This window comes from Chamaea fasciata, unplaced genomic scaffold, assembly GCF_029207755.1.
Source record: "Chamaea fasciata isolate MVZ Bird 193981 ecotype frontalis unplaced genomic scaffold, bChaFas1.0.hap1 SCAF_2, whole genome shotgun sequence".
Lineage (NCBI taxonomy): Eukaryota > Metazoa > Chordata > Aves > Passeriformes > Sylviidae > Chamaea > Chamaea fasciata.
Window position 1 is genome coordinate 14,562,312 of NW_027094087.1, and position 26,582 is coordinate 14,588,893.

The 26,582-nt window shown below is 38.8% G+C and overlaps 1 protein-coding gene across 6 annotated transcripts in view; it reads left to right on the forward strand.

Moving 5' to 3' along the window:
* The window catches only part of GABPA (GA binding protein transcription factor subunit alpha), a 38,791-nt gene extending 20,110 nt beyond the window's left edge, over positions 1-18,681 (forward strand). For 4 of the 6 annotated variants that reach the window (XM_066208570.1, XM_066208568.1, XM_066208579.1 and 1 more), the window contains 6 exons: positions 800-1,045; positions 5,205-5,399; positions 6,121-6,177; positions 7,210-7,350; positions 8,678-8,870; positions 13,535-16,399. In XM_066208570.1, the coding sequence (XP_066064667.1) occupies positions 800-1,045; positions 5,205-5,399; positions 6,121-6,177; positions 7,210-7,350; positions 8,678-8,870; positions 13,535-13,763 (1,061 nt within the window). In that variant the 3' untranslated portion in view covers positions 13,764-16,399. Of the gene's footprint in view, positions 1-799; positions 1,046-5,204; positions 5,400-6,120; positions 6,178-7,209; positions 7,351-8,677; positions 8,871-13,534; positions 16,400-16,440 lie in introns of those variants that run through there. The other 2 variants (XM_066208584.1, XM_066208581.1) reach the window with 2 other exon arrangements.
* Positions 18,682-26,582: the final 7,901 nt, after the last annotated feature.

Genomic DNA, 26,582 nt, shown 5'->3' on the forward strand with positions numbered 1-26,582 from the left:
ATTTTGAAAAATCCTCTGTACAATGTCAGAAATTTGGTGCGGCACTAGCTGGACAAAACACCTCCGAAGAGGTGTCTCAGAAGACAGCAGAGGGTGGTGATACAAAGCGTTACTGAATGTGTTCTTTTTTGCTTCAGAATAGATACAGACATATCGTGTTAGCTCCATGATCTAATATCTGAAATGACAGACATAAAGCCAAAACATGAATAGCTGTTGAAGCCTAAAATGGGAAGAATTTTCTAGGTTTCTTTTAGCTTGCTGTGTAACACATAGGTTTCTTTTAACTTGCTGTGTAACACACTGCCTACTGTAGAGTACTGAAAGAAAATATTAACTGCTTTAAGTAGACCCCAGAGATATCAGGGAAGTATTGTAAAGCCTGAAAAAATGCCTTATGGTTGGAATAAAGCTGAATACTTGTTCTGGGTCCTTTTGGAGGTTGCTTTTTCTGTTTGTTTAGGGGTTTTTTATTTGGTGTATTTCTTACAGGCCAAAATACTTGTACTTTATGCTCACATGCTGAACATTCTGTTCAAAATCTGTGAAATAGATCACTTAATTAGAACAGGAAGCTGCGGGAAGAAGGAGGGACAGCTTTGTTATTCACCTTACTAAAGTATATGCTCTTTAACAGAGTATGTCATTCTAATTTAGGACACTCGCAGAAATCTGATGACACTTTTGTGTCCTGCTTCCTTCCTGAGTTTGCTAATCCTACTAATCAGAAAGCTTTAAAACTATGTTCTTGTTGTATTTGCATTACTGTCTTTAAGTTTTGTGTTGTTTCCATGCTTAGGGATAGAGCCCAAGTTGAACATCCTGGAAATCGTGAAGCCTGTGGAGACTGTGGAGGTTGTGATTGATCCAGATGCTCATCATACAGAGGCTGAAGCTCACCTTGTTGAGGAAGCTCAAGTGATAACCTTGGATGGGACAAAACATATTGCGGCAATTTCAGATGAAACGTCTGAGCAAGTGACACGGTGGGCTGCAGCACTGGAAGGCTACCGGAAAGAGCAGGAGCGCCTTGGAATACCTTACGGTAATAGTGCACAGCTATGGGTGTATTCAGCTGGGGGCTGGGCTCTTGTGTTCTGTGTGGGGTTGGTGTTTAAGGACCTCAGAGAGGGAAGCTTGTGGTATGGGTTAGGATGTGAGGTTTTTATCTTCTTTTCTTCCTGTTAGAGCCAGGATTAAAGTCATTAAAATGTGGGGTTCCTTATCTTCTTTTCTTCCTGTTAGAGCTGGGATTAAAGTACAGGAGACATAGTTTTCTCGTGTTCAGACTCAGTTGTTTATTAATTCTTATCTATAGTACAGTCTCACGAGTTGTGAGTTCTTGCTGACAAGGTAGAAAATAACTCTTTCCAAGGTCTTTTAAGCATAATTTGTCCAATAATGAGATTACACCTATACTACTTTCACTTTTAACCCAATAACTAACTACCCATGGTCCACAATGCAGACCTTTTCACCCAATTAGAAAACATCACCCAAACCCGTGAAGAAGAAGGTGAAAGAAGAAGAATAACTTAGCCAACACCCTAAATCCTCCATCTTGCTTTTATATATATTACTGTATACTAAAACCTTAACTCCTAAGTTTTGCACCCTGTGACATTACACGCCTCTGTTCAAACTACACACCCATAATCCCAGTGCTATCACTCAATTTCGAAGCCTGTTCCACAGCCTCAGGTCAAATGTACTGCTTGCTTGTGGGTCAGTGTCTTTTAGCACAGGAAGCCCAAAATCCTCAACTTTCAGGGTTTCAGCATTAGTACAATGTAAATAATCTGCATAAGGGAATTGTATAATCATGGAATGGTTTGGGTTGTAAGGGACCTTAAAGACCATCTGGTTCCAATCCCCTGCCATTGGCAGGGACAACTTCCACTAGACAAGATTGCTTCAAGCACCATCTAGCTTGACCTCAGACACATCCAGGGATGGGGCAGCCACAGCTTCTCTGGGCACTGTGCCAGGGCCTCTCCACCCTCACAGGGAGGAAGTTTTTTGTAGTACCTAATCAAAAAACCAAGGAGAAGTAAAATGAATGCTCATAATAGTTTCATTAAATGCTTTCATGCTGTAACTTACTTTGTCAATGCAGTCTTTAGAAAGCACTTTTCTTCCTGCCCTCCTTAAAAATGTGTGTATTAGTGATAAAGCTCTTCAAATATGTGTGGAATTGAACAGACTCAGTAGTTGGTATTGGGGTATTGCCTGTAAAATTGCTGAAACAAATTGTTCATGGACTGGAGGATGCTGAATATTCTGTTAAATCAGATTTTTTATGAGAAGCTGTACTGGATTTCATCATACTGGAGGAAGATGATTCAGAACTGAAAAAAAATATTCTTCCAGATGATAATTTTTTTTGAGTTAATGTTGTTACTTAGCAAGTTGCTCTTTTAATGTTAGCTTAAAAACACATCTCTGAATGTCTGTTTAAGATTGAACTGGAACTGTGGGATATAGACCTATATCATGTTTGAGAGATTATCCAGCTGAATTGCTTCTTATGACTGGCAGAAATGTCAAGGCATATTCAGGATGCTGTTCTACATGTGCAGACCTGTAAAACTGGAATATATTTGGCAAGGGGGATGTTTGGAAGGGTTTAAGAATGCCAGTAAGTCAAAGGTCTTTGCAGGACATGTAGCTTGCCAATATTTTGAGCATATTTTTGATAACTGAAGCAAAGGCTTTTTCATGGCTTTTTAGTTTTCTCATTGGTAAGCACTTCAAAAATAGTTTTCCTCATGCTATGTCTGTTCATAATCAGGGATTTGATGTGGAATGTTTGAAAAAATAAAAAAGGGAGGCATTATCAGAAGCAGATTAATACTTTTCATCATGCTCTCACATTAATATTAGAAGAAAATTAGTTAAACTAATGTTGTTATGTTCAATAATATTTTTAATAAACTTTAATAATATTGATGCTTTAAGAAAATCCTATATCCCACAACTGTGGATTTAAAAGTTTAATGATTTTTGGGCCATAGGAGTCCAGATTTTTTAGAAAAATCATATTAGTTCATTATGACAGAGATCCGTGGATTATGAATAATAGCATTCTCTTGATATCAAAAATGTGCTAAATTGCACTCCTAGAAAGAATAACATTTTAAATGTTTTCTGAGTAGACATTAAAGGGACTTGGCTGAAATAAGGTGCCTTTAGGTTCTACACTGTAATCCAAAATTACTTATTGAATCTTTTCAGAAGACAGGATGCGTTGATGTTAAGAGTCAAGGCTAGTTAATGAATAATCGTCAAGAAAAGTAGTGGTTTGTTGTCTTCATCCTTACAGGCTTCTCAACTTTGCTGCAAATGGAAAACTAGCTTTTAGTAGGTCTTCAAAATGTTGTGGCCTTCTCTCTATGTTATGTTTTGGGTGGGTTTTATTAGAGATTATAAATATTTTTCTGTTAAAAGTATTGCTGCTATTAGAATCCAAATATTTGGTACGTAGAAGTAAGGGAAATATTAATTGTTATGAGAAATAAATGCAGAAAACTTAGCAGCAGAAACCACAAAAGTGGTTAGAGAAAATAATGATTTTTGTTTCCTTGCAAATTGTGTTCTGTCACTGAGAACAAACTAGCAGCGTTTTGATGAAAGTTCACTGCTGCTGATGTTTGGTGGATCAACACCCTTGTGGGTGTGTCTTTTGCCACAGGATTACATAGCATTGTTTTAGGTAGCATTAGTGAAAAATGATGCCATGTAGCTGTTGTTAACCAAAACTAAATTTGTAGCTCCTAGATAAATATTTATAGACTTAGAATACTTTGCTTTCTTTAATTCTTAATTTTATTAATTTTTCTGAGTTCTTAATTTTATTTCTTTTAAATCTTAAAATAAAAAATTGTCAAGGTGGCATCTGCTTGGGATATTAGAATTTAAAAATACATAATCACTCTGCTCCAGTGAAAAGCAGATGTTCCTACTTTAGTTTCTACTTCTTACCTGTTGACATATTTTAATACATTGTGTACAGCATTAACATCCCAAAACTTGATGCTCTGGCTGAAAAAGTCATGCAGAAGCAATCACTTGCCTCCAGCAGGCCAGCGCTCAGCCAGGCTCTAAGCAAGGGATCCTTAAAAAAAACTGGTCTTCAGTTTTAATACTCAGTATTCCATGTAATGTGCAATATCCCTTTGATCAGTTGGAGTCAGCTGTCCTTCCTCAACTTCATGTGCACCCCCACCCTACTCGCTGGATTTGCTGAATGAGAAGCAGAGAAGGCTTTGCATTGGAGTCCACTAGTCTGACCAGGTTCTTTTAGATATCCATGTGTGGAGGGTGTAATATTGAATATCAAATTCACTTGAAAATCATTGATATTACATGGGATTTCTAGTTTAGTAGAGTGATATAAGGTGCGTTAAAACCTAACACAAAGGTAAAATATACTTAGATGAATACAGCAATTGCAGAACATTGCACAATCCCAGTCCCAATCCCAACAGGATTCCTGGTACAGGTGTTTGTAATATACTCACCGTCACCAGGTTAGGTGTCCCTAATAGCCAGGTAGGAGAACCTGGGTTGCAGTCAACTCGAGCCCACTGTTCTCTTCGAAATTCTCTTGCTAGTTTTGTGGTTTATGTTCTCTGTGTTGGGCTGAGCCACATCTTAGTGGCCTCTACAAGGGTTGCTCAGCAGTAGACAAAACATTTTAGTGTGTTATTAGAAGTTATTTGATCACTAGCCTAAAGTACAACACAATAGGGGCTTCTGGGAAGAACGCCAGTGGTGGTTTTTGTCAGCAGAAACTGAGATGATGTGACTAAGTTTAGAATGTAGTATTTTGTCAAAATCACAAACTGATCAACACTTTTGAAGAAGAGTATCCTTCTGTGGGAGAGAGTACTCTTTCTTTGAAGCTGAAGACCTGTGGAATAAGAAAATGCTTATTGTTTTGTGTTTGAGATATGTCAGATGTAGTTCTCATGTAAGAACTGTCTCTAAAAAAAATCACTTTTTCACCCTTTTCTTCACCCCACCAACCCACACCATTCCATCACCATTTTAAGAGCAGTCACCAACTTTCCGGGCAGGTTTGGTGTCAGTAACGCTGCTTCTTGATATTGTTTTTTTTTACTCTTATGGAAGTTATTATATAATCAAGGAGGAACTTTGCAGTGTGTGATGAGGTGATTTGCAGTTTCATCCATCTTTTCCAGACCCAGTTCAGTGGTCGACAGACCAGGTGCTCCACTGGGTGGTGTGGGTGATGAAGGAGTTCAGCATGACTGACATCGACCTCAACGCACTCAGCATTCCTGGGAGGGACCTCTGCAATCTCAGCCAAGAAGATTTCTTCCAACGTGTCCCACGGGGAGAAATCCTTTGGAGCCACCTGGAGCTTCTTCGAAAGTGTATGGCAGTTTAGTTTTTGGGGGGTTTTTTTTGGACTTCTTTCTTGAACTGTGAAACCAGTTATGAGCAGTCATTTTTCCTTTACTTAATGCTGTGGGAGAAAATGAGGGTATCAGTACAAGATAAGAGGAAGTATTAGAATGTGCTGCCATGAAACATTGTCTGCATACTAAACACTGCATGTCTTTTATCAAACCTCGTAAGTGGTGGATGGTAGTGAATGATTATTCCACCTTGTTTTTTATAAAGCTTCATAGTTTGTGCATCTACAGAGTTTGTTAGTTCTATAATTAAATATTGATTGTGAGTTATTAAGTGTACATTTCTGTGTCATATAGAAGTGGATATTATTAAGCACTGGAAGTGAATTCCTTAGATAGCACACAACACAGCTGCTAAGTATGTGCATTTCAGATGTACCATGCTTGGATGTAACTTGCCAGACTAATAAATATTTATATCTTCATTTACGTGACATAGCTGAAGGTTTTTGGGGGTGGAGAATGCATAAGGTCATGGAAATTTGCCATGTACACTCTTCTAAAACTTGAACGACAAATGTATCTCCACTTGTAAGACCATGAACTGTACATGTCTCTTGCAGACTGATAGGAAATTTTTATTTCTTCTCCTCTACAAAATATGAAAGGTTTTGATCTTCAGGTGATTTATTATTTCTGGGTTAAATATAAACCTGCTGGGTTTTTTTGCAATTTGTAGATGTGTTGGCTAGCCAAGAACACTCTGGAGAAATAGCAACTGTTACAATTGATCAGCGTAAGTACTTCTGTCAGCATTAATTCACACAATTCACTGTTTGCAGTTTTAGCATGGTACTGTGGTTCAGCAGTATTCATACAACATTTAGAAAATCACTTGGGAGAGTATTTTTCCTTGGGGAAGGGAGGAGGATGTATTTTAAACTTCAAAACATAACATTGACTTTCTCTGTATTTTGTTACTCACTGAAAAGTAGTGTTTGACCTTAACTATGGAATTTTATAACTTTAATTTTGGATGGTAGATTTTCCACTTTCTTGAAATAAGCTGTTTAGGCTACATATTTGAGGTTTTTAGTTGTTTCAGGGCTTTATGTTATATATTGCATTAATGAATTGATCTATTTAAATATTAATTTCAAATAACAAAGTGTTTCCAAAACCTGAAGGGTTTTGTGGAAGAGATGACTTGCTTAGAAACCAATAGTAGAAATAATGCATTAAAGTAACTTTCCAGTTATTTGAAGCTCATGCTTTTAGCTAAGCAGTGTCATCAATGACATCAATGAATCAGTTTTCGGAAGACTTATAAGCATCTTACATGTTAAATAGACAGACTGTTTATTACATCCTGTGGTTGTGTCTAGTTAAAGCCAGCTTGAGTGGGGCATCTGCATCCTTCTACACCATTGCAATAGAAGGTGTTTGCTGTTTGAATATCAGGTATGGAGGTTGTGCAGTGACTGTAGAGAAAAGGGCATTAGGGCAGATCATGTGGGAACAGCATGAAGATGAAAACAAGGGCTTGAGAGAGTTTGGGTTCTTTTTGTGGAAGCATGTAATACACATGATAATAAACTTAAGCTGTTTTTTTATCTGTAATGTGGCACTTCTGCAATGAGTCTAAAACTACAGTTTTCATATGAGAGGTAAAAAGATCTTTAAATTACACTTAGCATGGTGACTTTAATGCATTGTGCCTTTTTAGCACAGGAAAAAATGTTATGATAATACAGGTAATAAATAAAATATGGCTATTTCTGTGCCAGCAAGTTATAATTGATGTTCTGTTACATTCTCTGCTCTACAGCTGTGCAGATTATACCAGCATCTGTACAGCCCGCTACCCCAACCACCATCAAAGTGATAAACAGCAGTGCAAAGGCAGCTAAAGTACAGAGAGCTCCAAGGATCTCTGGGGAAGATAGGAGTTCCCCTGGGAACAGAACAGGTATTGCGTCCATTATTTTTCATGCTAATGCTCTGAACACTGACCCATTAATTTGAATTACAGTTTGGTGAAACATGTCTTTGTAGCTCCTAGTGTGAGGTTTGTAGGAGTCCGTTTGGTGTGAAGGGAGCCATAGGTACAAAAATCTGTGGTACGCACAGGCAGCCCTGGCAGGTTGGTCTGCTCACACAAGCACCATGTCAACATGATGCAGTTTTTCTATCCTGCAGCAAATAAAATGCATAAATTTGCCCATCACTTAACAGTCTGTCCTCTCAAACCACTGCATAACATTTACTCAAGCTTTTAACTTCTATTTGCAGAAAGGGAAGAAAATAAACTCTATATTGTAAAATGGAGCCTAGCTGCCACTTGCACGATATATCTCTTGCACTTCTCCTCTGTTTCTCCCCAGTCTGGTGACTTCAAAATTTATAAAGTTTCATATTCCTTGTTTAGTTAAATGAATGCATGTCTGGAAAACTGCACACGAAAATTGCAGCTTAATTTTGGAATTACTGTTATTTGTACATACTCTTCGATTATTAATTCCTTTATTTTTTTTCTTGCTATCATTTTTGTTTTGCTTCTCTTTAATATTGTGAATTTTTTTGTTAAATCCTTCTCTTCCTCCTTGAGTTTTTATTTGTTTTAGACTCTATAAAGGCCTCTAATGATGTCATTCAGAATTTTAAGGCCAAGGTTTTATTGGCTGACATTAGTGAGGAATGCTCTGTGTTTCTCTCTTTAGTCATCAGGTCCGCTCTCTGTATCTCATTGAGAATTTAGAAGTTTACTTGAGTAAATTGGTACTTGAGTTAGAAAGAAATCTTAATGATTGGATGTCAAAGATGCTACAATGATGTAAGCTGACGTTTGGCGGTTTCTTTTATATTTCTCATATTTCATGTTGAAAATTTATTTGAGGCCATTTAAAAAGAAAAACAGCTTCTATTACACATATATGTGTGTGTGTGAAGAGGAGTAAGCAGCTCTTGATAAATCTGTTCTATTTTAAAGACAGATACGTGTCTAAATGATTATGTTGAGGGGGCTGGGCTTTTTTAAGTTCTAGGGGAAGATTTATGTGAAATCTTGATTATTTTTTTTCCTATATTCTTCATTTTTTTAATAAAAATGGTTACTTATGACTTTTTAGGGAAACATTTGTGAAAGAATTATTAGAAGGGATTAATAAAGTACAAGTTTTCCTTTCATGATGTAGTTTGTGCTGGTCGGCTTTAATATGTTGGTTGCAAGTTTTTAGCCATGAGTGGAACATAAAAAGGACAAGTTGAAATGAAACTTGTTATTCCTGTTTTAACAGGGAACAATGGCCAGATCCAGCTATGGCAGTTTTTATTAGAACTTCTCACTGACAAAGATGCTCGAGACTGTATTTCTTGGGTTGGTGATGAAGGAGAGTTTAAATTGAATCAACCTGAACTGGTTGCACAGAAATGGGGACAGCGCAAGAACAAGCCCACAATGAATTATGAGAAGCTTAGTCGTGCTTTGAGGTAAGAAACTTAAGGAACTCATGGGGTATGATTTTCTTTCATTTGGCTATCTCATTTTTTATTAACATAATGCAGAACTTGCAGCTGTTTTAGTAAAGGCATAACCAAATCTTCTGAAGCTGGTCCTTGCAATGAAATTCTGCTAGTCTTAGGGGAGAGGTATTTGCTGGGCTTTTTGCCTTTGTTTTGTGGGGTTTTTTTTCATTTTTAAAGAAGCTAGAATAATAACTTCTTGAAATTGATTTTCTTTTTTCAAGATCATTAATTTGGGTCACTTACTTCCAGAAATATACCTCTTTTTTATTTATCTTCAATATTTATGCTTTAGTAGCATGCCAAACAATATTGATTATTGGTGAAAGATACAAAAATATGTGAATTATTAACTTATTTTTATGTTCTGCTGTCCATGTTCTTCTTGCCCTTGTTATGGAATAAAGCAGATTACTTCCCTGTAATTGTTAGTGGTTTTCTGTATATAAGAACCTTTTCCAACTTCAAATATTCATTGTTTCATTTCATTGTTCTTATTGTGTGAATCTTAAATTGAAAATACAATTGATAGCTATATTTCAAGAGTTGCAATTCCAACATCACAGTGATCTGAAGAAATGGAGTGTTTCAGTGTCTTTGTTTCTTTGGGATTTTGTAGTTTGACATTGATAAAAGGGCCTTGTACTACTGAGTCACTGTGGGTGGGGTACTTGAGGAGGGGGAAGAATGCAAGTACTTGAATTTTAGACTACTTTTCCCTGATTATTTTAGTCTCTCGGATTATTTGAAAATTCATCCACATTATTTGAAATCGTTGAGAGCAAACTTCTGATTTCTTATTCCAATACTGTTAAATATATTTCTCTTGATTTGTTTTCAAGAAAGATATTTTTTGCCTAATCCTGCAAATTGTTTAGGCAGGTTTAGAAATTCTTTTTGTATGAGTGAAATTGCATTTTGATTGAGGTCTGTGTTTTACTTACTAGCATTTTCACTTTTGGATACATGTTGTTTGCTTGGTTGTGCTTTTTTGAAGTAAACTCCTCTAGCATTGAATAAAAATATCAACTTCTATTTGAAAATACGTCTGTAAGAAATGATGGTAAAGTATCATATTCTGACTTTCTTTACCCTTTTAGGGAGGATTTACTTAGCATTTGACAGGCACGAGATACACAGCTAAACTATACCCTTTTGTTTGTCCTAGAACTTCTTTAGGCACAGTTTTGTGGATATCGTAATTACTTTGTGTTTGACAGATAAGTGGAAAAACGAATGAAAAATAAATACTTTGAAGGATATTAATTTGAAAGATTGAAAGATGCAACTTCTAAGAGTTCCTGAGCCTCAGATCACTAAAAGCAAGGATGAGCATTGGTAGATGCTTACTCTCATGGTTTTACTTAGGTGTTATGTTTCAGTCTGTTGGAGTCTATTCCTATTATAGATGGTCTGTCTGGTTTTGTATGGCTGTTCTTGCATTATTTGTGTATTAATTAGAATCTTAATTTTTTTAATAGAATCACAGACTCTCTTAGGTTGGAGGGGCCGCAGGAGGTTTCTGGTCAACTTTCCTGCCCAAAGCAGGACTGTTCCAATAAAGCTCTTCTCCAGCCTGTATTGTTCCAATGCCATTCCCAGGTTTCCAACCTGTGTATCTGTGAGTCTGTGTACTAAAGGCATATGTGAAAACCTGATACATAAAAATTACGTAAACCATGTTGATGTTTTTGGGCTTTGTCAACAAGCTTCACAGAAGATGCCAAAGGCAGCTGAAGAACTTTGGAATAACGTTCTTATCAGTCGGATATTAAACACCAATTTGCATACATCACTATTAGAAAAATTTTGCATTTATATTTAGTCACAGAATTACAGAAATCACATTCCTCAAAGTGGTGTAATTTTGGCAGCTGCATCAATATTAACATGTTTTCTAACAGTTTAATGTCTGAAGGGATATTTAATGCCTCTTTCTACTCATGTGATAAACACTGTTGCCAAGCTAAAGTTTAATAAATGATTTTGTGTTTTGTTTACTAATGTATTGAAATCACTATGTTAATTATTGATGAATACAGGAAATTATGTTGGTATTATTGAGAAATATGATGGCACTTCTGCCCAGCTGTAGGAAAAGCAGGCATATATACACTAGGGCAGAGGGACAGAAAGGGAAGAGCAGCTTTTTATTGTTATACATATCTTGGTAAATCTTTTAAAAATCCAAGTCTATTTAGTTATTCAGTAGCGAGGTGAGACTTGAAGAAAAATAATTCTTCTCCTGTATTCTTCTGAAACAAAGTTTCCATATGTCTTGGAATATTCTGGTAACTTTGTAAACTTGCATGGGTATTTAATTTATTTATTTATAGCTTTCTGTATTTTTGAGTAGGCAAATGCTGTAATCAGAAATGCATTCAACATAATATTGAAAATATCCTCTTCCCACACTGGCTGATTTTAACTTGAGTGTTTCGAGCATGAGATGTGGGAATCTTGCATGTTTTGGATGTTCATATAAACATGATCTAATTTCTTGTGATCCTCTTCCTTTCTGATCATATCAGTAATGTGGACTAAATTGTCCAAAGTATATTCAGTTTTTAAAGGCATTTTCTACAGCATTTTTTGAGACAGGAATGATTATGTAGGATTGTAAAATAAATGTAAAGGCATGTACAGAGTTAACTAACTTTAAAAAAATGATGACCACTTCCACTTGACATATGTATGGCATGACCACATATTACAAACTTTGTTTTTCTGTGGGTGCTTCACATTGCCCCAAGTGAGCAGAGCTCAGTTTCTCTATGTTTCTCTACCCTGTCATATTCAACATCAGAGTCTGCCCAGTGTTGCCACACACTATTCCACACACAAGGGGCACACCAGGTTATTACTCATCCTTCCCCAATTCTGCCCAGTACTACAAGACTCTACTTCAAAGCTGAACATAAATTATCATCCCACCCTCATGGTTATACAGCTCATTCAACCCACTGCAACTAAACCTCCGTAAGAGGCTGAAGGTTTTGGACACCATTCCACAACAGTTCGTTCAGCTGGTGCTGAGATGTTTTGGAGGACAGGGCTGGCATGAAGAATTGCTGGGTGGAAGCTGTAGTAGCAGCCAAGAATAAGTGTAGAGATGCAGAGAAGAACACAGAGGAATTGAGGGAGGCAGGTGGTAGTTTGAGGGGTAGAGTGAGGAGAAGGACTGAAAAGGAAGTTTTTCTATAATTGTATGTCAATCAGGAGAAAGCTGAAGGAGAACTTCAGCAAACAAACCACACTGTCTTTACCCACAGAGCAGTAATAAGCTACTCTGACATTTCCTGTACTCCATGACAGACCTCTGTGGCTTCTTCCATGATCTCAGTAATCAACAGGTTTACCAACATTATTTTCTACACAGCCTGTCTCTCATTTCTCTTTGGTCCTCCTGCTTAGGTCCTGACCCTTAAAAGTAAGAAATTAAAAGACTTTTTCTTCCAGAACTTGAGATGTCTGAAGAATTTTCTTGGATTCTTAGTTACTTACCTCTTTTCCACTAGAGCTGGAAATCAGAAGTTCATCTTTTAATTGACTTAGTTTTTTGCTGGTGAACAAGAATCATCTTTGCTGTATGAACATGTCACAGGATTGAGTTTCAGACAGTCAAGAAATCTGGGTTCATTTGTTCTACATTTGAGTGATAGTTTTGAGGAAATTTTACTGTGTGAGTTGTGTTGGTTGAGTTTTTATTATTTTCCAGATTTCTCACAAGCTTGTCAAGCTCATAAAATCCAAGTTACATCCCAGTCACCTAAGTTTCCTTAATGAGAAATGTGACACACATTCTATTAAAGCTTGTAGTGAAAGAACAGCAACAAAACTGCAAAATTCTAAATTCTGTCTTGTTGGTATGACCTAAACTGTCTCTGGAGGGTGGGAGGGTGGGGGGCGGGGGGGGTTATATAGATGTTGTCTCACTACATTTCTGCCCAATCTGATAATTCTTTTGTCACACAATATAAATGATGGTTATTGTTAGAGAACTCACTTTTAGTTGTAAATTAAGGCAAAGATGTCGCTTTGACAGCATATGAATTATAAAAAACAACCAAACAGACAAAAAAAAATCAAAAACAAACAAAAAACTCACCTGACAAAACCCCACAAATCCAACCCATGCCTTTATAGTTTTATTTCCATCTTTGAAGACAGTATAGAGAGAATAGCTGCCCTCATATCATAGAAACTGCTTGGTAATTTTCAACCTGTTTCTAGCCTTAATTTTTTTCTTAAGAAAAGCAAAGCAAAGGACAATAATAAGGGGAAAGACAATATTTTTTTTATTAAAGCAAAGCACTGTATATTAGACATCTTCCCTGCCAAGCTGTTTTTAAACTGCTCTAAGACTTATTCCTGATCTGGTGCTTCCAGTGATCTGCAAAATGATTACTGCATTTTGTTTCTCCTTTATATACCAAGGTACAGAGACAATTTTCAACACTTTCCTTATCTCATATAAGAAAATGCTTAAATAATATCCTGATATATGAAATTATGAGAATCTCAATGAGAAAAAGAGTAATATTTTAGCCTCTAGTGATCTTAAGTAAGTAATAGATGAATATGAAAATTACAAATGCTAAAATTCTCTGTTGCTGATTTCTCTTTTGCAGGTATTACTATGATGGAGACATGATCTGCAAGGTGCAAGGCAAGAGGTTTGTGTACAAATTTGTGTGTGACCTGAAGACTCTGATTGGGTACAGTGCAGCAGAGCTGAACCGCTTGGTCACAGAGTGTGAGCAGAAGAAACTGGCCAAGATGCAGCTCCATGGCATTGCACAGCCTGTTACAGCAGTGACACTGGCTACAGCATCCCTGCAAGCAGAGAAAGATAATTAAGCAATGGGACCTGTAAGTGGGAACCTGAGACCTTTCCTCTATAATCAGAGCAGTTGGTGCTCTTACTTTTATCAGAATTGGAAACTTATTTTGTTTCTTGACCATACAATATAGAGCATGAATTTCTATAAAGAACTCAGACTCACATAAATTTGGATCTTTTAACAGCATATATTTTAATGTAAGTTAAGGGATCACCCCAACTTCTGCAGCTAGTGAGAGGTGGAGCCACTCAGCGCTGTGACCACAGCTGTGCAAAGTAATTTCTGCAACAGTTTTAAACAAAACTGAAGTCCCTGTAGTCCCCAGGCTGATCAGTTGTGTGAATACAGCCTTTTCCAGTCTTTTGTTCTCTGCTGAACTACCAAATGTCATTTCATGCTTTCAAAGTTTACAGTATATTCATTATTCTGTTAATCAAGTGGAGCTGAAAGACATGTTAAATGTTACAGAGCATCAAGTTCTTAAAATAGCTTCTGTGTTTAAAAAAGCAAAAGAAATTTAAGACTGGACTTAACTGGAGATCAGTGCTAAAGAAGGAGATCCAGGTTTAAATATGGCTTAGGTGAAAAGCCAAATATGAGTATTTCATTGTAATATACACATAATATACATATACGAGGGCAAATACCTGTTTTGAAATACGTACTTGATGTTAGCCATTTTGCAGAAAGCAAAGGTGAACTTCTTCCCTCACTGCCATCCCCCATCAGGTAATTCAAAAACTTGAGAAAACGGCCCAAAGAGTGGATTGTTTTGGTGGGGAGTATTAATGCTGTGTTCTGCAAGGTGCTTATATCTTCATGGTAGTCAACCTTAGTGTCCGAAGACTTAAGTTAATCACAGTCAGTAGTCCCAAGTTAGGAACAGAAAGGAAATTGAAAATAGTTTTACAGAGAACTGAAGTTTAATTTCCCAATCATTGTACAGTCTAAAATATATTAACTACAAAGAGGTACTTTTTACTGAAAATTAAATTCTCTTTGAATTTCAAGTGATATTTTTGAAGCTTCTTAGGCTAAATGCATGCTCCAGAGCTGGGTGCAATTTGAAGTCTGAATGATGAGTCAAAAATAGTTGGGATGTATCCTGAATTCTGAGCTAGTCAGTGCTTCTTGCAAACTTGGACATGCAGTAAAAAGTAGGCTTCAGCTTTTGATTTTCTGTACTGGTGCCTGTTAGACTCCTTCTTTTGATGTCTGAGAATGGTGTGATTTGGGGATTGCTTTTGCCTCTTCATGTTAATAAACAGCATAATTACTATGTCACCACTGATGTTCAACTTTTTATAAATTAAAATCCCTCTGGTAACATTTAACAATTACCAGGGAAGACCTTTAATTCTGTTAGGGATCGACTTACTCTTAAACTTTAAATCCAAAGTTCTTGAACAGTGAGGTTCTGAACATAAAGTGTTTTTATGCTGGCAGTGAGGGCACTGGGCTGCTGCACTTGACTGGAGCAGGAATGTTTACACTTGCAGGCAAAAGGCAGAGAATACAAAGACTTTTGTGTATCCTAAAGATGTTTTGTGCTTTTTGTAGGTGGATGCTCATCCACAGATAGTTTTTGCTTGACTAGAAGTCTTGAAATAGTTCTAACTTGTGTTTTTTCATCATTGACATGATTATAAAAACAAAGGTTTTTGCTGGATTCTTTTGGTAACTCTTACTGTTGTTTTCATCCTTGAGTTCTTGCAGCACTCCATCTGCTGAGCATGCTGAAATAATTTTTCTTTTAAAAAAAATTGTTAATCCTGAGCAGAAAATGTAAATATATCTGTCACGAAAGGTCAACATCACTCCTTTTCTTGCTGTTAGAGTTGATGTCACTGATTGACAAGTGTTGGAGGTGGCTTGTGCAGGAGATGCAGGTTTGCTTACCAAGAATTATGTGAAGCTGGTATTTGAGAGCAGCAGGTCTGCATGGAACAACATTCCGTGACTAAACCCAAGTCCAGTACAAGTCACTAGTTCCAGTTAGCAGAGTTCCTGAGATGCCTTTTTAGTTAAAATACAGGATAAAAAGAAAAGAAGGCTAAAATACCAGCTTTCTAGATGAAATCGGACTGTGGGTAAACACACACCAAAATGAAAAAGTAGTATCAATATTTCATCCCCCTGCTTTTTCTTGTTACTTAAGTCCCATGGGAGAAACTTCTGCTCCCACCATTTGTGATTACATCCTGTTGTTGCTTTTCAGCCTTGCAGTAGGAGTAATGGTCCTTGGGGTTCTTTGTTGTGATTCCATCTGCTTTTCTACCATGCTCTAATTAGTAAAGAAAGAACCTTTGAAGCAGTATAAAGTTATTATCATGCTCTCTGTAGTTGAGGGAGAAATCTGTGACTAACTTGATGTCTTCAGTGAAACAAAAGATGTAGAATATATTATCAAGGGATTTTTTGTTGCTGCCAGAAGGAAAATGGAATATTCCCAATTTTTGTAAAACAGAAGGGTTTTGCATACTTTTTACTCTTTATCCAAAGACTCTTATAATCTGCTAATAATTCTGTATTTCTTTTGTGTTTTGCTTTCTTTTGTAATTTTACATGAAACAATTATTTTCTATTTTTACTCAGATAAAGTATTTGTGCTTAAAATGTCAATATAGTAAAATAAAAATGCTACACAGCTAATTTGCCTTCCTAATTTTTCAGACATTTTTAATGTCTTTCAGGAACAAGCAGTTAAAAGATGAATACCTGCCCTTTATTCTTTTTTCTCCTAAAGTCAGAAGTTCAGTACAGAAAGAAGGCAAACTCAGCTTATGTTCTGAAGGTGCATCTTCTTTGACTCAATATTTGGCTATGTGTTTCTACTTTTAAACTGTAACTCAGTGTCCTTTGTTTCTGTAGCAGCTTTCTTCAACATTTTAATTGTAAATCTCAGAATTCTGCTTAGATTAAACAAATGATGAAAACTCAGTAGTAGGACAGAATGGAACTGTGAAATGATTCAGTTTAAGCTTTTATCAGTGTTTAAATCAGAAAGGCTCATGTTTCCCTGTAAACTTTGGACTTTTTCATTCCTGCAGGAAGCCCCATTTACTTCATGTGGCTCTGCTAATAAAACTGCTAGTACTTGCCATGTTAAAAACAAGATAAAATTCTGATTGTACTGCTCTTTATTTCTACTGAGACACAATTTAAAAATACTCTTATTATACTTCTGAAGTCTTCCATTTGGACTGCCAAATTCAAGACTGAAATATTTTGTCATCTTTAAACCTGCCATATCACTTGATTTCAAAATGTTTGTTTAGCTTAGCAGCAACAACATGTAATGGACTGAAAATACTGGTTTTCAGACATTTCAGTAACTTGTTGGACTTGATGATCTTAGAAGTCTTTTCCAAACTAAATGAATCTATGATTTTAAAGTTCACTTACAAGTGCTCCAATATCATATTAATGGAGGACCTATTATTTGGGTTTAAAGCTATTAGTATGTTTATCCAGCGTGAGTTTCTTTTTGGATTCCTATCATACAGAAATTGTTATTGAAACCATGTAGGGAGTTACTAGAAGCTTGCAATGCCTTTTTTAATCAAAATAAGCTGACGTGGAACTCTACTGCGTGATCAAGAAGCTGTTATATGGTCCATTAACAGGTTTGTGGGGAATACATCTACTGACTGGACTGGGGTGTCCTGTGCTTCAAGATCATATATATTCTTAAAAGGTGTGGATTTAATATTGTTACATTAGGGCTGTTAAAATATATTTGGGTTGATAATGTTTAATTTTTTTCCTTTGGAAAAGTGATTCTTAATAGGAATTATGATGAACAAGAAATTAATTAAAGGCAAGGAATTAATGATTGACTGGTTTTGAGGGTTGTAACATGGAACCCTGTGCATTAGTTACATTATGATTCCATTACATTTTGCCTCATTATTTCATGATTGGAGCCCATGGACTCTAAATCATGCATCAAACTGAAATTTTACCATCTTATAATTTTAGAGTATCGACATCTTGCCCATTAATAACTTGAAACGAAGGTTTAAAGATGCTGAGGAGGGAGAAACAAATATTGAGGGTCTGAATTTAATTAAAATTGCCTTTTACTTGTGAAACTGGGCTTCTGAAAACCAAAATGAAATTGTTCTAGTGGCAGTTGTATCAGAAGATGGGTCTGGAAGCCACAGAACAGTTCTTATTTACTTTGAAAAGACAGAGGAATCAATTATTGTGTTTGCGGTTTGTGGCACACAATGTCCATATAACTTCTTTTTCTAGGTGGTGTTACTGTAACCAGCTGTGATGGGAAAGACAGAATCCGAAGAAGTAATTGATCGTAGTTTTAAGCAACTTACTTGTGCAGCTACTTAATAAAAATGAAGTCAGTTTAAAAGAGAAGATGAAGAAATAATTGGAATTCTCATGTGAATAGTTGTTATCAGAAAAATCTAAAACTTCCTACAGAACATTAGTTTTTCATAGTCCAGCAGTTCTTGACTTATAAAGCAACTGCTGGACATAAAATATTTTTAGAAATCAGTTTATAGTAATTTTCATGTTGCAAGAGTTGAAATAGTTGTTCAGAAAAAAACAGAGAAAATGGTTTTAGCACAACTTTGGGGAGTGTGAAAACTTGTGGAAATGTTTCATTTTGTCTATTGAATTGTGTCAAGTATTTGTTACTAATGATCTAAATCAGCTCACATAATAAAAAACTCACACACTCCATCCATAATAGGTCTGAAATCTTAAGACACTTCTTTTGTCTTACCTCTTCAACCTTATTTTTAACCTAGTGTATGAAATTAGCATTTAGAAAACATATTTCTAGTCCTATGAGTCCTACCTCTCAGAATTCACTAATCAAGGTAGAATACTCCTTTCTCAGTAGACAAAAAGCAAATTATATGACTTATATATGAGTAAAATCAATTACTGATTATAATGGAAGCAAACATGGATGGCACTAAAAAACTTGTTCCTTAGAAGATTTATTGTTTATTTGAAATTTCTCCCTGTTAGGGAAATGTCATTTAGGATTAAATAATGTGAGTTAACTGCTTCCCTCTTCATCCTGGTAAGCTTTGCTTTTTCAATATTCTCATTTTCAAGGACTGTACAGGAGCTGCTTCATGGGAACTGGTTTGCATAAATCTTTAGCTGCAGAAGGCAATGAGAAACCAGGGTGTTTTATACAAATCTCGTCAGGGTGAAAGCTGGAAACCATGCATGGAAAAAATGAGTCTGGAAAAGTGAGAATGCAAGAGATGAGATTTAATGAGATTAACTAGACATTAGACACCTGCAAGGTGCAGTTCTTTAAACTTCAGGGTTAGGATAGAAAAGATATTAATTCTTTTCCTCCGTGAAAGCAATGCTTTATTCCACAAAATCATGGCTGTGTTATTCCCACATCCTATGGCATGTTGGGATTCAGAGAGAGTGCCCCGAGTCGAAATCAGTAGTACCCACTTGGATGTCCCCAGTGAGAGGATGTAAGGGACACTCAGGATGCAAAACTCATTGTGAAACTCGAGTTGTTCCTGGCCCTTGTTCTGTGAAAAGAGATGAGGGGGGCAGAACCAAGGGGAAGCAGTTTGGTGAACAACCATAAATTAGTAAGATGACATGAACTGTCCTGAAAAAGGAACTAGGAGCTGTAACAGGAGCTTGAACTTGTCCTCAGGCTTAATTCGCCAAGCCTAAAGTGAGATTTGTACAAATGTGTCTTGGTTTGTAAAGACAGGTGTCTGCTAGAGAGGGCAGGAGCCTTCCTTGGAATGGAGACTGAAAAACCCCTCCCTCTGAATTATTATAATTTTGAAATTAAGGGCCTCTCAGGCAAAGATATGAGGATAAGAATAACAGTTCTTTACTAGTGTGTATAACAAGGCAAACAAACAACAGTAACTACAGCATTAACTACAAAACAGATCTAGGAACCTCATGACAGCCTTCTTGGCTGAGAAAGGATGAAGGAGAGGCTTTGCTTCACAAAACCCTGGAGCAGTCTGATCCCAATGCCCCTGCAGGACTCTGAGGAGCACCAAGCTGAAACAGCAGGAATGAGCAGAAATCCTGGGCTGGTGGATGAGATGTACCAGAGGCTCCACCGTGGTAGCCGGAACTGCAGGCCATCCCAGTAGGACAGGGCAGTGTGGGGCTACAGTGTAGAAAAGACCCACAGCAGTGCCGAAGAAGTAGCAGGGGCAGGACAGTGATGGCCCAGCACCAGCAGGGCAGGAAAAGGTGAGCTCAGAATTACTGGACACAGAGGCAGATGATGGTAGGTCCCTAGGACCATACTTCAGTGGTGACAGTGAATTTTCCCCACAGCAAGCAACAGCTGGAGCGTTCCTCTTCTGATGCTGAGAGCAAGAGCAAGCAGCTGCCCCCAGCCCCGTCCTTTCCCTCCCCCAAAAATCTTGCAGTATCTCTCCCCTCGGAGAGAAACTCCCAGAAAAAAAAAGTGTAGCCAGATGCTATGCTCCTCTCCTGTCTTTGTCCACTTTAGTTTTGCCTAAGTACCCATAAGTACCCAGGAGTTAGTTTCCTAGCAAGTTATGGGAAAAAATTCCATAAGTAAAAAAGAAAAAAAATCCAACCCCCAACAAAATGAAAAGAAAAAAATCACCTGGGGGATAGCTACAGAGTGGACTAGTTTTTATGGAGAAATTTGTGTCTTTCTTGCACAACCAAAGGGTCAGTTACATCTAAAGAGTTACAAGCACGAAACACAAGTGCGAAACTGAAGAGCTGGGGCAGTGCAACCATGCCCAAATTAGTGTGCCCAACTAGGAAAATTAAGCATAATTCAGTCTTTTTGCAACAGACAGCATGATGTTACAGACTGGCCACTTGCTGAATGTTGCTCAGCTGCTGAAGCAGGAAAAAAACCAGGGAGCTGTTATTCCTGGGCCTGCTTGTGTCTGGATGGAAAAACCTCAGTCATTTTAGAAAACGTTTCAACAATTGGTTTAATTGTTACTCCAGTAGTATTTTGTCAAAGGGAGGATAGTTCTTCAAGGAGAGGCGGTAACCAGACAGAACACCAGAACCATAGCTGGTTTAGGATCCTAAACTGGCATTAAACTGGGAATAGCAATATGAATTCATTTCATTAAAACCAGACAGGTGGCAATAGAGTTTTGCCTTAGATCAGAAGGCAAGCCAGACCATATTGGTAGATAAAAAGAGGATAGACAACCTTTGCCTGTGTGTTCTGTGGGAGTAATCAAGGGGTGTGCTCCAAGACTGTGATCTGTGTTGAAGGACTGAACATGTCCTGACAGAAAAATGCTGTTGCAAGATTACAAAAATATATAAATACATATATATACAGGGTGAAACCAGGGGACTGTAAGTGAAAGGGTGATCAGTTAGGGGTAATAGTCTGAACAATGTGTCTCACTCAACATTTGCTGGGCATGCAAGAGGAAGCAAGGCCATTGCTTGCCACAGCAAAATGAAAAGAATGCAAGGCTAGCAGATAAGAAAGAAACTGTATGCTTGAGGCAGTGATAAGAAGGACTTTTATGACCAAGGCTAGCCTTGTGGCTCAAACTGTGACCAAGAAGTCGGTGAGCGTGCACAAGTGGATGAAGTAAGAAGTTCAACAAGAGGAAGACTCGTATTACTACATCATGAGGACCACTGAAGACCACCGGAGGGCATTGCACAGGTGCCAAAGACTGATAAGCTCATTTTAATACAAAGTGAGAATAGTTGGGGTTAGGTGATAAATATGTATAGACAACCTAATGCATATATAACATTTTAGAGAATAAGTAGAGAAAGGAAGTTCTTTGGAGGCATGCATGCCTGCCTTTGGGAAAGATCCCACATCACACCCGATGCTGACAGAAATACATACCTACTCTTCAACTAACTCCTAATAGTTGTGGGGCCTTTTTTCCACAAAGCATTTTGGCGACCACAAAGGGACCCTTTTCTGCCTCTGAGGGACTGAGCAGGGAATGGGCTCCCTTGGCACGCCCCAGGATTTCCTGGAGGGACCCCAGTCCCCCAGCTCGCTCACTGCAAGGACGGACAACAGACCGTGGGCACTGTGGACAAACGGTATGTATTGATCCTAGAGAAACCCATAAGTTGTACACAGGGCCAGAGAGCAGTTGGCAAGCCACCAGAGACATCTGGCACACAAAATAGTCCCTAGGTAAGTGAAGTTTGGGGCTTGCAAGCAGTCACTGACGGATAGGACAGTTGGCAGAAGGATTTCGGCGGACTGATAGGGCAGCTTGGTAGAGGGATTCAGGGGTTCACTGTCTGATAGCACAGCCACTAGCAGCTCTGGGGGTGAGTTGAGAGAACCCTTGTTTTTGATTGTGTGTAATCCATGGGTTTTGTTTGTGTGAACCCTTTGCTTTGTGTATTGTGATTTTGAATCTAGATCTTTGACTGTGTGATCCTCTGTTTGTGTTCTCCTGCATTACTGGGGTGGAGGAGCAGGACTGCTTGCTGAGCCGCTTGGGCTCTGTTTGTGTCTCCTTTCTCATTCCTGGGCAGCAGCAGGGGTGTAGCACTCTGAGCCATGGAGCCCATGCTTTTGCCCCGTTCTTGGGCAGGCAATGGGGGGTCCCAGTCTGAGCCACTGAACTCATGCTTCCACCTGCTCCGAGTGGGCAGCAGAGGGTCCCACTCCGAGCCATGAGGCCTGTGCTTTCGCCCCTTCAGAGGGGGCAGCAGGGGGTCTCGGGCTAAGCTGTACTTGCATCTCCTGTCCTCCCCTGCCCAGTTCCTGAGCAGGCAGCAGCAGGTCCCAGGCTGAGCCACTTCTGTTTCCTGTTTGAAAGAGTAACATCTCACTTAGGTGGTGATACAACGTAAGGTGCATGGCTTAGTATTACCTCTCTTCCAGGCGGCAGAGTGTGTGCACCCGGTGAGAGAAAGAATAACATCTTAGCCAAACAGACCTTGAGCCTGAGATTTTAAACTTGTATGCAGAAAATATTTGGTTCCTAAAACTTGCGAAATGCAGGAAGAAGACTGGTAAATGACTGTGATAGAAGGGGGATGGAGGATAAAGGGGAGAGAAAATGAGACAAGGCTAAGAGAAGAAGATAATGGGGACTGGCCAGAGCAAGGAAATTTCTAAAGCTTGTCCTCTGAGATGCATCCTGGAAGGAACTGTGGGTTCTGGGGGCACAGAGAGTAAACAGAATCTTATTAAGTATATTATTAAGTATCTCTAAGTATTGCAGTAAGTGGTGGCCTTTGTATCGATTGGAAGATAGAGAGAAGTGGCCACATACTGAAACTTTAGAATACAACACCTTATTACAGTTGATGTTGTTCTTAAGGCGAGAAGGGAAGTGGGACAAGATTTCGTATGTGGATATGTTCTTCTTCTTTCGTAACCACCCTAATGTCAGAGAGATTGTAGAATGAGAGCCCCTTCTCATGTCTTGGTACTAGCCCTTGAAAAAGACTGCAAAGCAAAAAAAAAAAAAAAGAAGCTTAAGTGGTGCTGCTCAGCTTGTAACATTGGTCAAAGATGTACAAGAAAAGATAAGGTATACCAGACAGTAACACAATAACAAGATCTAGATTACTTTCTTCGGCCTTCCCCGATGGACAGGAAGAGGATGAAGACTCAAAGGAGACATCAACTCCTGTAGCTCCAGCACACGCCCCCATCTAGTAGTCCGATTTCTTCTCATACTAGAAAGCAAGTATTCCAAGCACCCCTCCAGGAGGCAGTGGGGCCAGATGGAGAAGGAATGTTAGTTAAGGTGCCTTTTTCCACAATTGACCTAGAAGCATGGGAAAAGGTTGCTAAAAATTACCAAGGCAAGGGGTGTCCCTCCAAGTACTCTTGGTCAGATAGTATTATGTGCTTTGGACTTCACCATGCAGTGGAGAAAGCTAAAATGGGTGAGTGCTTTAATTTTTTGTTTATTCTTAAGACAGACCTGGCTGAAGAGAGCAAATGGAGGGACGAAATAAAAATTTCTTCCTTAGAGATGCAAAGCTGCTCAAAAATGCCAGATCAGCTGGAGGTATTAAATAGACTGCATAAAAATGCAAGTAGAGCACTGATGTTGGCTGAAGGTGCAGGCAAGCCAGAGGGAATGGAAACAGAGCCATAACTGAAAAATGAAAATGCAGGGAAGCAAAGCCTGATTCAGCCAAAGTAGCTTTGAGAAAAGCTCCATGAGAGCCGAAGCTGCAGGTTGGAAGCAGCCTGGTGTGCCAAGGGACTGTCTCCTCTTGGCTCCCTCTCTCCCAGAGCATTTCTAACTAAACCAGATGGTGTCAGAGTAGTTCTTGGTTTTATTCTCACCAGCTGCTGACTGAAGCAACTGGCATTGATTATCCCCTTGGGCCAGGAAGTAAGTTGATAAATGCAATTTTTCCTCTTATCATTTTCATCAGTGCACACGTAGAAACATGTAGTCTCTCACTGTGCTTCAGTGAAGGGGTCTGAAAAACCTACACTGATTAAACTTTGGGTGTCCTATGAAGAAGTGTTTTCAATATCAGCTGACAGGTATGTCTTTTGAGCAGTGATCCTGGGCAGCAGCTTCCAACATGCTATTGTATTACAGTGTTATTCGATGAAGCATTTTAAATTACCCATTTAAGGATTTTTGATCTTGAAGCCTCTGCCTTCTGGGTAATCTTGTATTTAATTTTTTAACTGTATTTGACCTTGTGATTACAGAGGATGTTGTGGTTTGACACTGGCCCAAAGCCAGGCACCCAGGAGAGTCACTTGCTCACCCTCCCCTGCCACAGCTGGGCAGAGGAGGGAAAAGGAAAAAAAAGTTAATGGAGGATTCCTGAGTTGAGATAAGGACCAGGAGAAAACACTTCAAGGTCAAAACAGGCTCAACCCAAAGTCTCAAAGTGAAATTTATTGCTAAAGAATCAGAGGAGGATAATGAGAAGTAAAATAAGCCCTGAAACCCACCTTTTTTCCCTTCAGCCCCTCTCTCCTTCCCACCGATAGCACAGGGAGACAGGGTGTGGGGATTTGGGTCAGTTCTTCACTGATATTTTCTTCCACTGCTCTGGAAGAGGAGTTCTTCCCCTGTGAGACCATGGGTTCCTTCCCACAGGAGACAATTCTTTGTGAACTTCTTCAGCATGGGTCCACTCCCACAAGCAGCAGTCCTGCCGCACCTGCTGCAACATAAATTCCCCCCGAGGGCAAACAGTCCTCCCAAAACTGCTGTGGCATGGGTCACTCTTCCATGGGGTGCAGTCGTCCAAGGACAGGCTGCTCCAGCCTGGGAGCGGGGGCCCCCTCTCTTCTCCAGGTCTCCCACTGGATGACAGCCTCCTCCAGGCATCCACTTGCTCTGGCATGGGCATCTCCCCCACGGACTGCGGGCAGATCTCTGCATCCCCTGTGGATCCCCTGGGGCTGCAGGGGCACAGCTGCTTCACCATGGTCTTCACAGCCTGCAGAGGAATCTTGGCTACAGTGCCTGGAGTACCTCCTCTGCCTCCTCTACTCACCTTGGTGTCTCCATGTTGTTTCCCTCACATGTTCTTACTTCCTCCTCCTCTTCTCTGACTAGATACAAAAACGTTATTGACTTTATTTTGGGTTTTTGTTTTTGTTTGTGACTTTGTTTTTCTTCTTAAATATGTCATCTCAGAGGCATTACCAACCCCTCTCATTGGCCTGGTTTTGGCCAGCAGCGTGTCCGTCTTCAGAGCCATCAGCCACTGGCTCTGCCAGACATGGTGGGAAGCTTCCAGCAGCTTCTCACAGGAGCCATCTTTGTGGCCCTCCTGCTGCCAAAATCCAGGCCGTGGCAAACCAATACATAGGAGCACTCACTAGAAATGTGTACTGTAATGCTCTACACTTTTCCACTGCTTGAGCTACTAATGACAATTTTGTTTCAGCCAGGAACAAAATAAAAGGTTATTCACTGCAGAGAAACTCACAAACTTCATACCAGCTCAATATGATTTTCACAAATAATTTGGGAATTACTGGAGCTATTTACTTTATTTAAGCGCTTTGATCTTTCCTTTTACTTGTATGACCTTTGAAAGTCTTCAATGAAGTGGAAGTACAGCAGGCAAAAGTATTCTTTTTTCCTGACAGTGGTCCCAGTGAGTGTGCTAGCTCAGCACCTGCCTTTTTGCCAAGGTGCCATGTGACTGAGAGACAGGACTTCAAAAGAGGGGGTGTAAAAATAATCTAAGCAGGGAGTCTTAAGCTAAAGTTTGAGCAAAACTAGGTTCAAGTTCGAATTGAAATTAAATTTTATTGAAGTCTAAGCTGAAGACAGAGTAAAAAGGAGTTAGCTGAAGTCAGGTTTGATATCATTGAAGTCTGATATTATTCTCACAGTATAGTGTTATACACTTGTTACAGTTCAAATAGGCTACAGCCTTAAGTAAGAATTTTCTCAAAAACTATGGATAGCCTATTGTTCACATTATTTGGCAGAATTAAGCTAGTATTTTTGGACTTGGAAACACTGAATGCAGTACGATTGCACCAAAAACTTGGATTCTTATACACAGGGTGATAAGGAGAAACAACCTACACTTTTGACTGATCTTTTTTCATATAGTTAAACTTAACACAAAAACCAAACTTAACTCAGAACCAAGAAGCTCTAATTCCTGTAACTCTAAGGGTGCTTTAGGAAGGTAAGGGGTTCATTGGTCTCACGCCTTAGTGGGATTTTTTTATGCACTTTATAGCACAAGCAGCAGCCTTTGGTATTGGCCAAACATCTACAAACAGGTTGAAAACGGATTTTCAGGGGATGCAGTAGCTAAGCATAGGGTATCTTGTCTTGTTAGATTTGCCAGGGTTACCTAAACATTCATCTTGGGCTGGTTAACAGACCAAGGTGTGCTATAA